This window comes from Acinonyx jubatus, chromosome X (genome assembly GCF_027475565.1).
Source record: "Acinonyx jubatus isolate Ajub_Pintada_27869175 chromosome X, VMU_Ajub_asm_v1.0, whole genome shotgun sequence".
Classification (NCBI taxonomy): Eukaryota; Metazoa; Chordata; class Mammalia; order Carnivora; family Felidae; genus Acinonyx; species Acinonyx jubatus.
The window spans coordinates 108,195,107-108,210,522 of NC_069389.1; the positions used below are offsets into that span (position 1 = coordinate 108,195,107).

The 15,416-nt window shown below is 41.5% G+C and overlaps 1 protein-coding gene across 6 annotated transcripts in view; it reads right to left on the bottom strand.

The window, feature by feature from the left end:
* The window catches only part of PABIR2 (PABIR family member 2), a 200,508-nt gene that overhangs the window by 173,275 nt on the left and 11,817 nt on the right, over positions 1–15,416 (bottom strand). For 2 of the 6 annotated variants that reach the window (XM_027054190.2, XM_027054189.2), the window contains exons 9-10: positions 14,813–14,909; positions 4,514–6,308 (exon numbers count right to left, since the gene is read on the bottom strand). In XM_027054190.2, coding sequence (XP_026909991.1) covers positions 6,239–6,308; positions 14,813–14,909 — 167 coding nt within the window. In that variant the 3' untranslated portion in view covers positions 4,514–6,238. Of the gene's footprint in view, positions 1–4,513; positions 7,248–14,812; positions 14,910–15,416 lie in introns of those variants that run through there. The other 4 variants (XM_027054187.2, XM_027054186.2, XM_027054188.2 and 1 more) reach the window with 2 other exon arrangements.

Genomic DNA, 15,416 nt, shown 5'->3' on the forward strand with positions numbered 1-15,416 from the left:
CTATGAGACGTTAGTTTTTTCCTTGAAGAGAAACTATACACCATCAGGATTACAAATCCTAGAATCCTTGACCCACCACCACCACCAATCAGCGTCCCCCTTCCTGCTACCCGTACCCCACAGGTCTTGGAGGGAGATAAATGCCTGAAGAACAGTTTCAAAGAAACACTTGACCAGCTCAGGCTTTCACCTCAAACTTCAGTGTAGTCACTAAATGGGTTAGACTAAAAATTCCTTTTGCCCGAAATAGGCCTCAGTGACCTAGACTGGAACCTTCTTTCTCTGAGGGTGACCTTCTGACCTTAGCTTTGGAACTCTAAACACTCCTTCAGTCAGAAGAGAGGTAAGGAAAGAAACTGAAGGAAAACCACACCTGAGGAAGGCAAGACACCTCTCAGGGTAACGGAATGGTCCTACTTTGCCTAAGACTTTCCTTGTTTTAGCACTGAAAGTCCCCAGGAAACACCTCAATTCCAAACAAACCAGAACCTAACAAACCAGGCGTCAAGTGCTCCTTAGGCTCCTTTTTCCTGAGCCCCAACCAAGTTCCCCCTTGACTTTCAAGCTGAGAGGGGTGTCTTCTCCTCAGACCCTTGACTTTCAAGCTGAGAGGGGTGTCTTCTCCTCAGAAGGCACCAGACTCCCCTTACCACACTTCACGGAAAATCAGAATCAGAGTCTCAGAAAGAGAGGATCCAAGAGGCACCCAAAAAGAGCATTCCACACAGATTCAACAGCCTTTAACTTCTTCATACCATCAGTTCCACACACCACGGTGACCCAGTGCTTTCCTGGATCTAAGTTCTGATTTCAACTTTACTTTGAAGATGTGGGCAGTAACTTGGATATCTATCACTCATACTATTGTTTATTTAAGATGTTGCTTTAAATGAGCTCACTTTTTGTTATATTCATTTTTTTTTAATTTTTTTTTTAAACGTTTATTTATTTTTGAGACAGAGAGAGACAGAGCATGAACGGGGGAGGGGCAGAGAGAGAGGGAGACACCGAATCGGAAACGGGCTCCAGGCTCCGAGCCATCAGCCCAGAGCCCGACACGGGGCTCGAACTCACGGACCGCGAGAGCGTGACCTGAGCTGAAGTCGGACGCTTAACCGGCTGAGCCACCCAGGCGCCCCTATATTCATTTTTTAAATAGACGTTTTAAAATATCATGTGCTAACTCTAACAGAAAACTTCACATCACTATCATAAATGGAAAATCAGAACCACATGCAACGAACAGAACTTGCTAGGTATATATTAATAAGTATTACCTAAACGTTGGACTCCCTGACGCAGACTCCTCAAGCAAGTTTTCCTCAGGAATGTCTCCAAGACCAGAAGCTTGGTGCTCCTCCTAGAGGTCAGAGCGTGTGGTTAACACTTCCCTGGGGGTTTTCTTCCAGCTCCTTCTGTAGGGGAACACTCCCCCTGACTTCCTTTCAGCTCCCTCTACAGGTTAGAGTGACTTTCCTCTAGCTCCCCCTATTGGTTAGAGGGTGGAGTTACTCAACAAAATTTTATTGAGTGACTGTTATGTTTTGGATACAGTGCTAGCTGCTGGGGATACGGAGGAGAAAATGGGGAACGAGTGGGGGTTGTAACTGAGCAAGGGCTGGGAGAGAAGGGAAGGAGGGAGTTAGAAGATTCCGGCACCGCCTGTGCTGTCTGTCTCCATTTCCTAAACTCCCCGCTTTATTCAAGCCACGACAGTCTGGCTTTTGCCCCGCCCACCTCCCCAGGAGCGCACTAATGAAAGTCTCCGGGGGACCGGAATTATCGGATCCAGTGGGAAGAGTTTCAGTCCTCATCTTGAGTGACCGTGGAGACAACGCGTCTCCTTCGGTGTTGGTGCTGGTCAGGACTTGGTCCTTCACCCTCTTCTCCGCTGATCCCACTGCTTCCATCTATGCGCATAACCTCCACCCCCATAACCTGACTCTCAAGTCCTGAAATACCAGATGTTTCTCTCTCCAGCCTCGTTTCTTCTATTAGCAAGTTACCTGTCTCTGTGGTAGCACCTGTATCCTATTTCCCTCTACCTGACTCCCACCTCCACCCCAAGTTTGTTCTTCAAGATTCAGCTTCAGTGTTACCTCTCCTGGGAGGCATTCCAGAAGCACAGCCCAGGTTGTGAGGGACTCTCCCTTGGTGTTCCCCACCACACTCGGTGCTTCACCACACGACACCAGGGCTTCCAGATTACTTCCGCGTATGCCACCAGGCTGGTCTACTTGAAGGCACGAACTTAATCTGCACTTAGTTCCCAGCACGGGGCTCAGTAAGTCAATTTGTCAAATTGACTTCAATTTGTCATCAATTTGTCAAACTGATGAACATAAGAAATCCCTGAGCTGTGAGCAATTCAACGCAGAAGAGGAGCTTAGGGGTGGTGGCTGGGATGGGTGTGAGCCAGGGAGATTTAAGACCTGAGTATTTAAGCCCGTTTTCCCTTTCCCTTCTGCAGAGGCAGCCAGGGCTGGTGGGACTGGAGGGACCATCAGGGTCAGAGCAGGAAGATGGCTGGAACTGAGGAGGCAGGCAGGGTCAGAAACCGGTTACATACAGGGGAAATGAACAACAACCGTATTGAGGATAACGGGAACCGGGGTCCTGTCAGAGATCGGAGTTACAAATATGGATAGGGTGGACCGTGGAATGAACCCTGTGGTGTTTAACTGGAATCGAAGGTACCAGTTTGAACTCATGATTTTTAAGACAGATACATATGTGTGCATGCACACACACACACATTTACATATATTTTCTCTATGCTAAGGCCTTTAGACCAGGATATCCAGATAGTGATGATGATACCTAGTGCCTACACCTTGGCTTTGAAAGATTAAAGGAATCAAGGCTCCTTAGAGAAATGTCTGATCCCAAGGCTGGGGCAGGGAATGTATGATTCTGGGGCATATTAAGCCACATAAGTGAAACACTGATCAAAAAAACCAGAGATTGGTCAAAAGGACACAGGAGCCAGCTTGGAGGGGCTCTCTCCAGTGTCCAAATCTGCGATGTGAATATCAAAATAACGAAAATGACTTAAAACCCACGGACTAAATAAAACAGGACTCCATGAGTCCCACACTGATGCAAATAAATGGTGAAGGGAATTTTTTTTTTTTTTTTACGGTATTACGCCAACCAATAAATGTAGAAAGAATGATAGAATGAGAGTCACCATCAGTTGGCCATCACAATGCCACCAGGCATGAATGATCTATGGATACTAAAACCAGTGAGGGGAAGTTTGAGGAAACAGGATATTTATATACCCTCAAAGGATCTCCACACAAAGTATTTTCTTAATTTCAAAGGGAAACCATTAACTGTACAAAAGAAACCTGGCAGGTACCACCTGAACCAAAGGACCAAGGTTCCCATCACCAGCAAAAGGACGGTGATGTCACGTGTATCCTGCAAGAACACACTGCCAATGCAGTGTCACTTCTGTGGTATTTCTGCCCAAAATGCATGACCTGAATTTATTAACTAGGAAACGGCAGTGAAACCTAAATTGAGGCACAGTTTTCAAAATTGGCCAGTACTTTTCAAAAGTATGAAAATCGCAAAAGGAGAGACTGGGGACTTCAGATTGGGGGAGATCAAAGGCACATAACAAAGTGTACCACATAATCTTGGATTGAATCCTGGGTCAGAAGAAAAGATTTTTTTTTTCCTTTTTGCTAAAAGAACATTATTGGAACCACGGGAAACCTTTGAATAGAGTCTACAGATTGGATGGTAGTTTTCTATCAAAGGTAATTTCCTGATTTCGATAGTTTTATTACATAGACCGTCCCAGTCTTTGGGGAAAGTACACTGAAGCATGTAAAGGTAATGGGGTGTCATTTCTGTAACTCCTCAGATGGTTTAGAAAAAAATACGTGAATTCTTAAGTATGAAGTATTCGCACATACAGAAGAGAGGGGGAAACAGGGAGAATGCTAAAGCAAATGTGGTAAAATGTTAACTAGGGAACCTGGGTGAAGGATGTACGGGAATTCTTCGTGCTACTGTCGCCACTTTTCCGTAAGTGTGAAATAGAATAATTCATGTTTTTAAGATACTGAAAAGAAAATGGAGTGTTTATGACCTGAGTCACGCATACAAGGCTTTTATTTTTTACCTGTCTACCCACCCATGTTGTTCCAAAACAATTTATGAATAGGGACAAAATGAATAGGTCTTATGAATAGGTCAAAAACAAACAGCAAGAGAAAAATGAAAAATAAGTAAGAAGTCTGTGTGGCCTTGGCAAAAACGGTCTCAATCGTCCCGTTCTACAGAATGCTCGTGAAAAGTCTGACAGACCGTGTGGAGCGGTTTCCTTTCCGTTTTGGGAAACAGCCCCAACTTCAATGCAGCTAATTCTTCTGTGGTCCTGGTATCATTTCATCCCGAACTTGACTGCGATGAGACACACAGAATGCAATACGGGGATATGGAGGCAGAAAATGAAGTATTCAGAAGAATAAAAGAGCCTTTAACAACTTTTACAGAATTTTATGCATGTGTACACACTTTATTAAATTTGCATTCTAAGATATACACAAGGTCAGCATTTCACAAAATTTTCTAGAATTTATTCCAAAAGCGGTTATCATGAAACACAGTGATTATATAAGTTAGTCAAGCAAAAAGAGCGTCTATGGGATTTTCTTATCGTATCATCTCTTGTACTTGTTTTCAAATAGAAGCCTGAAACAGGATATATTAGAATAGGAAGAGAGAATTTTATTTTATAACAATGACCACTTTTCAAATATTAGACTTTATATAAAAATAAAGGGGTACTGTCACCAGAGCTCATTTGAAGGTTAGCATCTCTTTTTATTTATTCCAAAACAATCCCTGCATAAACTTAACTTTCTAGTCAATTTAAGCAACAAAAACGAACCTCGGTTTAAACGATAAAGTGAATCATCTGGTCTCCTAGTTCTCCTACTATTGGAACAACTTCATTTTCCTGTCCCAATTCTAACCCACCACTGAATTTCAAGAAGAAATTTCAATATCAACACATTCCAAAGGTTGTTTCTCAAGAGTCCTAAATTAGAGCCCAAAATTCATGGCCCAAAGTATCCCTTTAAGGCAAAGAAGACAGTAGAGCGAAGGTGGGTAAGTATCCTGTAAGAGAAAACCATCTCTCGGTATTATATAGGCAGAAACATCTTCACGTGGTTCTTTCACAAGCAGAATAAACACACTGAATACCCTCGAAGTAACTTCTCTTTAAAATGGCACACTAGGGAACGACCTTCATAATATATACATTTATGTTAGGATTGAAAGATTATGGACTCTGCACAGGGGAAAACCATGTGAGAAACAAGGCCATTCGTGGCCATCGTGGTGGTTATTACAGTTTAAAATCAACACCACATGTGATGCTGTAACAGAACAACTTACTGCAAGCTAAGCGACGCTCTCTCAGAATTCAAAGAGGATAGATTTCCCTTCAAGTCATACAGTGTTACTACTCTGTGAGTACCCTCAAAGCACATCATCTTCCTTCAGAATTCAAGAATCTTTGCCTTCAAAGGACACAAAGGCAGTAGTTTTCCATTTCTTACATTCATTTAAGACGTGGAATATTATGATCCTAGCGGGAAAATTGGCATATTAAACACAGACAACCCAACCACGATGTCTCAACATTAAAAGAAATCTATCACAACATTTTAACACAGTTTTAAATAATAAATAACACAACGATAGATTACACTCAGCTTTTTTAAATAGCTCTGTCAGGATTTTCCTCTTTTAGAAATTAAATAACTTACGGTACCTCAGACTTACTATCATGTCCACTGTTCACAGCTCAACAGCTTCTTAAAAGCAGAATGCACAGTAACATGGACTTTTGCGGCTCCTGAGAGCTTCCTCGGAGATACGAAGCTGCCCTTGCTAGAAGGCAGCATCAACAAGAACTGGATTCTGACTCTAGCGGCAAAAACACAATAACCAAAACACAGTGGGCAGCAGCACTCACCACACGACAAAACAAACAAATCCAAGGACGAGAAAGGAATCAGCAAAAAGCAGCAATCAAAACAGCATGTGGCAGTAAGACACATAAAGCCCCCTTTTCTAGCCTACCTTATGACATACACCTTTACAGCACAACACTGCACCCCAAGGCACCTCGGGCCTCGTAATACCACCCGAAACAAGCTGTCAAGCTCCGCGTACGCTTTTCTACACAGTGCTTTGTGTGTAAATAACATTATTCATTCATTTGTAGATGCTCCACACATCTGGTCAAGGCAGGGATTTCTTCTCCTTGATAACACCACCTAGAAACATTAACAATATTTTATATATTCCTTCGGGCAACAGGTTTGGGGAGAAAAACATCAACCGCGGTAGCTAAGGCATAAGAACCTCTGGTGACTAATCCAGGCATCCCGTCAGTCCATTTACATTCTCAGCACTAAAATCAATCCTCACGTCATACACTCCACCAGCAAAGCGACATGGATAGTAATGAAAGCAACTACGTGTTCCCTCCCCTCGGTGAGAAATGGCAAGTAAGCAGCTCAAACAGGAAAGGGAAACAAAATAATGTACTTTAAGCTGATGCGGAAAAATAAAAATTTAATATAATCGAAAGCAATCCATCTATTATCGTGGAATAAAGAGATTTGAAACTATGTAGTCAACAGACAACAAAAACAATCTCTCAAGCAAGAGAATTTCTGATCAACTTTAGCTGTCATGTCACTGCTGGGAAAAAGAACCACTGTTGAAAATACACATCAGTGCTTTCCTTTATTAAACGCATAGACTCTAAAATAGGTGCTCTCTGAGGCACGGAGGGAAAAAATATATACTCTAAGCAATCAAAAATGAGTTATTTGAGATTTAGTCACTGGATCCAAAACGAAATCAGCAAGAAGAGACATGAGTCAGGTCACTACACTTGTAAAATTGAACTTTAGAGGAGAGAGATGCCAAAAAAGAACGGCATCGAAATGGTTGAAGTCTGTAACACTTTAATCCTCATTATGGATCAAAGCTCTCTGCGTTCCTCACTGAAATGTTTTGTGTAGGAAACAGCAGTTAAAACACTGAATCAGAAATGGGTAAGTCACTTGGGTGAGAGATCATCCATCAAGATGAACGAAGAGCATGAATTGGTGCATGCTACTGGAGACTCTGCGGTTGTGCTGCCTTTAGCCAGTGAGTCTGAGGATAAGCCACTGCTGCTACTACTGCCATCCAAAATATCTGAACTGAGGACAAAGCAAAAAGAATTATAAGCAGATGCATCTATCAGGGTAAAGGTAAACATAACATGCAACGACATAGTTTCAAGAACTCACGAATCGGTAAGAGCATTTGTAAATAATAAAAAGCATAAAAGCAACAGCAATGAACTACATAATGGACTATATTCAGATACCTGCAAAAACAAAGTCACAGAAATCCAAAGTAAGACGTTCAAGGTTCTGTAGCATTTTAGTGCTCTCGTGGAGGCACCAGAATGTCAGCGTCCCCCTTGACAGGTCACGATTTTTGTGAGGGAGTTAGCTCCCTTACCTTTAGCTCAAGAGATTGCTACCCTTAGATTTACCTTCTTCCCTTCCCATCAGCCTTAGAGTAAGAGCGATGGTTACTGGTTGAGGTACCCTGGACTGTCTGAAGTACTCTATTAAGTACACTGCTTCGTGGTTCCTCTACTCCAGAACAACAGGTGTTCGGCTACTCTAGATTTGACCGCTTTCCCATTCCCAAGGTGCCGTCAATTCAAACACATTTGTTTCCTGATTTCCCCCTCCATTTTTGGTCTTTTCTATTCTTCTCATTTTGTGAATTTCTTATACCGTTTCCTTTTCTCTTGCTTTCAAAACCCAAAGGTGTCCCTGCTATCTCTACAAGCTGCCTTCAGTTACTGTCCAGTTAGGCTGCTAAAAGGAATGCTCTCTAGCCACAGACCCAATACCCTCACCACCCTCCACTTGCCTCTCTGATTCTGACAACTAGCTTCTGCTCCTATCCTTCACTTGCCTCTCTGATTCTGACAACTAGCTTCTGCGCCTATCCTTCCGCCAAAACACCTGATGTGGGCATCAGGGCCTCTACAGTCCAGCCCAGGGATGCCTTCCTTATCCATCCAGCCCAGGCTCTCATGGCTGCCAATCACCCATCTGGCCTGCTTCACAAACCTGGCTTCATACTTCAGTATTCACAATTAAGAGCCTTCACAGTTGCGCACCAGGCTGCCTTTCTGGTTCAGATTCCCACTGATCCAACAGTGAAGTTCTATGCTCTAGATCTGGCCTGAATTCATTCACATTCATTTATTCTAGTATTTGTTGAGTACCTACCAAGTGCAGGAAGTAGGCTAGACATTAGAAATACAGTGGTGTCTAAGACAGACATGGTCCCTGCCCTCATCGAACTTACAGTACAGTACAGGAGACAGACATTTAAATAACTCTGCTAATACATATATAATTTGTGATCAAAGCAATAAAAGCAAGATACAAAGGGCTCTGCGAGTACACAACATGGGTAACCTGATCTAATTTGGAGGAACAGGGAGGAACACGTTCCCCAAAAGTGATACGTGAGTTGTCACTTGGAAGATGAGTAGGCATTAACCAGGTGTGGTTTGGGAGGAAGCAAGGGTAGTTTTAGGAGCCAAAAGCAGGCTAGTGTGGCTGTTAAGTACAAAGGGTAAGAACACAATGAGAGACAAAGCTGGAGAGGCAGTCAGGCAGTTTTAGGATTTACACACACACACTTTTTAATTTTGGAAAGGGAAGCAAGCATAGAATTGGAGAAGGATTAATGATCAGGAAATATGGATTCTAAATGAAGTCTGGTTACTAGCTCTTTCTTCTACAAAAGCCCGCACTGGTCTAAAGTGCTCTGAGGCTCAATATTAAGAGTACTTAATATCGGGGCGCCTGGGTGGCTCAGTCGGTAAGTGTCCGACTTCGGCTCAGGTCATGATCTCGCGGTTTGCAAATTTTGAGCCCCACGTCGGGCTCTGTGCTGACAGCTCAGAGCCTGGAGCCTGCTTCGGATTCTGTCCCCTCTCTCTCTGCCCCTCGCTCGCTCGCTCTCTATTTTTCTCTCTCTCAAAAATAAACACTAAAAAAATTTTTTTTTTAAAAAAAAGAGCATTTAACATCATTTTTATGAATTTCCAAGTTAATGTAGTTCCAGTGTTAACCCATGGTACATTTGGAAGTTTCTGGGCCCTATACCTCCCCCACCTCAACAACATGTAACATTCCCCTCCACACACTTCTCTGCTATTTTTCTTCAAAATGTCATTTCTATTGCCTGTGGATTGTTTTTAGGCGGAGACAGAATACAAATAAGCTTCGGAAAAGCAAAAATAAAAATGGAAACAGTATAGTCCACAGTACTCCCAGTCTATGCTCACTGCTGTGAAATGCATCATTAATAATACCACTTTTAAGTAAGAAGTTCGGAAAATTTAGCTGGCTCTGATATTTTTTCAACCCAATGGGAAAATAGGTCTAAAATATGAATTATTCAAAGTACTGAAAGAAAGTTACACAGATAATCTAAGACATTGGAAAATCAAAAGGCCTTTATATTTGCCTTTGGAACATATGTGATTTTTCCTCCTGCAGCATTTTGCCTAGACTAATATTAAAATGAATTTACTTTCCTAAAGCACATATTGGCCGGGCAGCCGAAGGACACGCTCTGTGCTACTTGGCAGGAAAAAACAGACTTAGATTAAAATTTGGCCACCAAGCAGATAATCTGAATATAAATAAAGACTTTCTTATTCCAGCCACCAGACTTATGGTGAGCCCTGGGTTAAAAGATTCCATTCGTAATAAGACCTGCTTGCTTAGGTGAATCCTGCATTCATTCAAAAACACAGAACATGACTCATGCAGAGAGAGCTCTCACCTAACACCACTGATTCCCTTAAGAGAAATAAGCTAACAGGGAAGTTACCAAGAAGTTACCAAGAGAAAAAGAATACAAATCTGAATTTTTCGTTTCGTTTATTCCTTTTCAGGAATTTCTTCTCTATTCTTAAATACGAACATGCGTAAAACTTTGTTCCTTTATAGTACAATAGCATACCTCCATCTAGCCTCCAGTAGAATTTACTCCAGATATTTTCACAAAACTAAAACCCGTTCTATCCAACAGTCACAAACTACCCACAGTATATCCATGTAAAGCAAGACTTACGTGATTTTTTTATTCATAGATCACTGAACAAAAGTGACTTTCATAGTGTTCACTATTAAACCTTCTACCAGGCCTTCTAAAAGCAACAACATATGGTCCAATTTGAGTTTATCTTTTTCCCCTCCTAGCTTAAGCTCTGATGGAGGTGTTAATGAGCCTCAGACTAATGGCTGAAAGCCAGACAATGCAAGGAAAGCAGAGGACCTAGACAGTTCAAACTGGACATAGGGGTAACAAATCAAAAGTGAACGATGGGGTGCCTGCGTGGCTCAGTCGGCTGAGCGTCTGACTTCGGCTCAGGTCACGATCTCACGGTTTGTGGGTTTGAGCCCCCTGTCGGGCTCTGTGCAGACAGCTCAGAGCCTGGAGCCTGCTGCGGATTCTGTGTCTTCCTCTCTCTCTCTGCCCCTCCCCTGCTCGTGCTCTCTCTCAAAAATAAACATTAAAAACAGTGAACGAATTCTAATTCATTCTAGCCATGGTGTATACATATTGACGCAATATCTAAATCACACAAAAATGCTTATAATTATTACGGTAGTGCCCTCTGCCTAAAAAAATAAGGGTGAAAGCATAAGAGAATCATTAAAACATTCAAATAATAAGGTAACAACAAAATCAGGATGTCCAGCGTGTCTCACACTATTATCCATCTGGGTCAGCCACTTGGTGCCTTGTGCGGTCAATAAACTGGATTCTATCAGATTAGATTTGGCAGGCAGGTAAATGCACTAGAAATAAGCCACAGCTCTACCAACCCCAGCACAGATCCTGGTATAAGCTAAGACTTACAGGGCATCCCCTATCCCTTGGTGTGGGTTAAACTGGTCCCTAGGGTACATTCTCTGGTCTCTACCGTCTCACCTGAAGAAGACCCAGCATTATCTTTCTGCATAACTTCTAAGTTTTTAAGATCACACATTTAAATATTATCATTTCCCCAGTCACCTTGGGGATAGGAACTTTAAAGTATCAGCACAGATGTCTAAGCTGCTCACATAACCATGTTCGAGGTATACTAATACAGTTCTGTTATAAAATAAATCATGATTAAGTCTTATTCTTTGCACATATCACATATTCATGATTAAATTTTCTTGCCATGACACATATACCATTAAAAATAATGTTAAAGTCACTAAGTGAAATCTAATGAAAAATGTTAAAATAAAACTATAAAGGCTAAATTAGCAGTCACAATAACACTGATGCAGCGGGGAAAATTTTCATGGGAGAACTTGTCCTTTTCTGTGCGAGAAACAGACTACCACTTAATCTTCACTATATGACTGGTGGCCCTCAAAATTCCTTTATGATAATCTTGTCCCCAAAAGGACAAGGAGCAGAACAAGAGTTCTCAAGACACAAAAAGAATCAAAGCACCATGGAAAGGTGAACTTCCAAGCTATCGTCAAATTCTTGATGTTCAGGGGCGCCGGGGTGGCTCAGTCGGTTGAGCGTCCGACTTCAGCTCAGGTCATGATCTCACGGTTGGTGGGTTCGAGCCCTGTGACGGGCTCTGTGCTGACAGCTCAAGAGGCTGCAGCCTGCTTCGGATTCTGTGTCTCCCTCTCTCTCTCTGTCCCTCCCTGGCTTGTGCTCTGTCTCTGCCTCTCAAAAATAAATAAAAATGTTAAAAAAAATTCTTGATGTTCAGAAGGACTAAATCCAGAATGACAGAATTCCTGCCTTGTGGTTAACAATGCTCCCCAGATTTGGTTGGCAAAGATTTCAGAATTTTCATCTAGTAAAAAATATGATACGAAGAGCAGGCCTACTATTCCTTTGCGTGGCAGTTAACACACCGGACACAAACCCCAAATGGGTCCATACTCAAACTTCACACTTAATTTATACTTCAGACATCAGATTTTAAGGACTATTATTTGATATATAAAGCTTAATTTACATTGAGGAGGACACTTGTTGGGATGAGCACTGGGTGTTGTATGCAAGCAATGAATCACGGGAATCTACCCCCAAAACCAAGAGCACATGTACACACTGTATGTCAGCCAATTTGACAATAAATTATATTTAAAAAAAAATAAAGTTTAACTTAAAGTTTTAAAACCCATCTCTTCTTTATGGGGTGGAGCAGAGAACAAATTACAATAACTTAAATGATGAGATAACATCTACTTATGATCTGGTGGTACCTTTTCTGCTCCCTAAAATATATAAATATGGTTTCCTCAGCGATCAAGTATACTGTTACCCTTGGCAACAGAAACCAGAACACAGTCTCCGTCTCTGTCCCCGTTTCTAAGAATACGGATGTCTGATCAATGAAACTGCATTAGAGAGACAGGAAAAACAGTTTCTGCAAAGGCAGGATCTAATTTTTACATATCATGAATAACTCATGTTTAAAATCTCTTCATTGCAGGCCTACATGTCAGCAACACTAGTATACAAGGGGTCCCAAAAGTCAGTGCAATTTTAAGTTTTAATATTCTCAGAAGTCCAGATGCCATGAACTTACTAAAAACATCTTTTAAAGCTTAATTACTTACATACCTTTCACACTTAGTTGTGTGCGTTTTGAGCAATAAATTTCTTTTTAACATATTACTTGAGCCACATGTTGGCTTGTTACTGCTCGATGACTGGTCTCATGTGAATAAAACAAATCTTTCCAGGGTGAAGCAACACTTTTTGCCTTTAGGGATCAAAGTGCCCTTGATCGCCAATGTCAGTGTCCCCAGGGCTCTCATAGCTAGTCACAGGTCGGAGGAGAATGAGCGTAGTGGCAACAGAAATAGGACAGAAATAGGACCCTCACCGCAGCCACCATGGTCGACAACGTACATTTTGCTGCTCAGAGGAATAAACGTCTGAAGGAGAGGTAGGGACGCTTGGCAAATACCCTCTCTTCCCCTTTTTATTTGTGTGAACCTGTTTTATGGCATCCTGTAGAGTCCATGACAATATTTAAAAACTCCACCGCACCCTGTATGTTTTCAGCTCGGCAAAATGCTTTCGTATCTTTTCCCTAACTTGGTTGCTTGGTTAGTAACTGGGTAAGCAAAGCTATTTATAATGTCATGTGCCTATATTAAAACACACTTTACCATAAAAGTGATAGGCAGTTTCCACTAAGTATAGAGTTTCATCCACTAGTCCTGTTGACAAGCTTTAGAAGTTTTCTCTTTGCAATCATCTACATACCTGGAAAAGCACTCTATACCGAAATTAGCACACTGAGCCATCAAGGACAGACACATATGAGAGAGAAGAGAGACTGTGGGGCTGAAAATAGCTAGAACAATCTAAAAGACATCTGTTCCAACATTAGAACGGCACTGATCGACGAGTCTAATAAACTAGAATAATCTGTGACTTCTTGGTCAACTAGAAGTACAGGTTATCTTACATAAAACAAGTATCTGATTTGGAAAGAAAGAATCGCTAATCCTTATACCTTATAAGTAGATTACACAATTCTTCCATTTAGAGGGCACCGTCCTTCTATTTTTGTATAAGTGTTTATTTATTTTATTTGAGAGAGAGAGAGAGAGAGAGAGAGAGAGAGAGAGAATATGCACACGCAAGTGTGTGAGGGGCAGAAAAAGAAAATCCCAAGGAGGCTCCCTGCTGTCAGCACAAAGCCTAATGCGGGGCTTCAACTCACACACTGTGAAATCATGACCTGAGCCAAAATCAAGAGTCGGACGCTTAACTGACTGAGCCACCCATGCGTCCAATCCCCCCCTTTTTAAATAAGTATTTCCATCCTTTTTTTTTTGAAGTGAATGTACTGTTGGGCTCTTAAAAAAAAAAGACCCTCAGCTATAAACTCAGAATCCTGACAAAAGGTGCCAAACAAAAAGTCTAGACACAACTGTGTCTAGAACACAGGTGCTCAGTGAGTGGATTAGAAATACATGCTAAAAGATTTCAACATATTACCTGGCCACTGCCACTATCCCTTCCCCTTCCTTCCAATATGTACATCAGCATCCAAGTACTCAACTTCAGGTAGATGAAGAGAAGTTGACTGTTGCACAAAAACACTGAAGGGTCTTAAGTTAGACACCCAAACTTGGATGAGTAAGACTAAAAGAAATTATGTGAACAGACGACAGGAGTCAGGAAGTATTGGTATACAACAAAACCTCAGTTAGGATTATGACAGAATACCTCCAAAATTTCCAAAAGATTTTTATAACAACAGGAAATGCTATTTAGAAAACACCATGCTTAAGAGGATGCCGGTATTCTCTGCTCAGTTAAAAGAATATACTACAAAACGTGGCAAAACAGCCACGATCGATGCACACTGTCCACAGCGACCCAGGAACACTTTCTCCCGCCAGCCAGCTGCTGCCCCTCCCCCACACCATTAGCACCCACTGAGAGAGGCTGACCTGACAGGAGCTAGGAATGAAGGTGCCGAGAAGAAACACACATTCCCAAAAAAGTACTCAATGACTTTCAAATGATCTGGTTTTCCACGGTATCTGTACCTCCGTGGAGATTTCCCTTCTACAGAGCATGAATCAAAAGTTGAATATTATTATAAATGATCCCAATGTACTTTTAATGTGACTCTTTTTAAATAGATCATACCCTAACATCTTTTCGATTTTATTTCATTTTTTACCATGAACTGAGATCAGACAGTTGTGCAGCCTCCGGAGACAGCATATTGGTAGTGCCTTGGAAGAGCCTCTTGGGCTGGCTTTCTGTTTCCATTTCACCTAAAACAGAAAGAGATGATGCTACTGTAAAACAATTTTACAGATACGGGTGTGGTGCTAAAATGGGATGATCTTTGTTTAACCAAAGCTCAGAATACTTCTTCAAGCCATTACTTCAAAGCTATTTTTCCATGCGCTTTAAGGTGGAAGAAACATGCTTCCATAGAACCTCAACCAAAAAGTAAGCAGCCCTAAAAAAAAAGAAAAGAAAAGAAAAGAAAAGAAAAGAAAAGAAAAGAAAAGAAAAGAAAAGAAAAGAAAGGAAAAAGCCCTTCTTATTTAGCACACTACGGATATAGTCATGTTCTTTAACAGAAGAGAAGAACACTGACTGCATCGGGCAAAATGAATCAAGGCTTACCACAGCAGAAATAAAGACTCCCCAAATAGCTGAAGCTCACAGTGAATAATGATTTATCCTAGAGAATTAGGAAAGACTATTGATTTTATATTATTTTAATAGTGGAACATTTCCCGAGTCGAAGTCAAATGGGTTGAAACGTATGT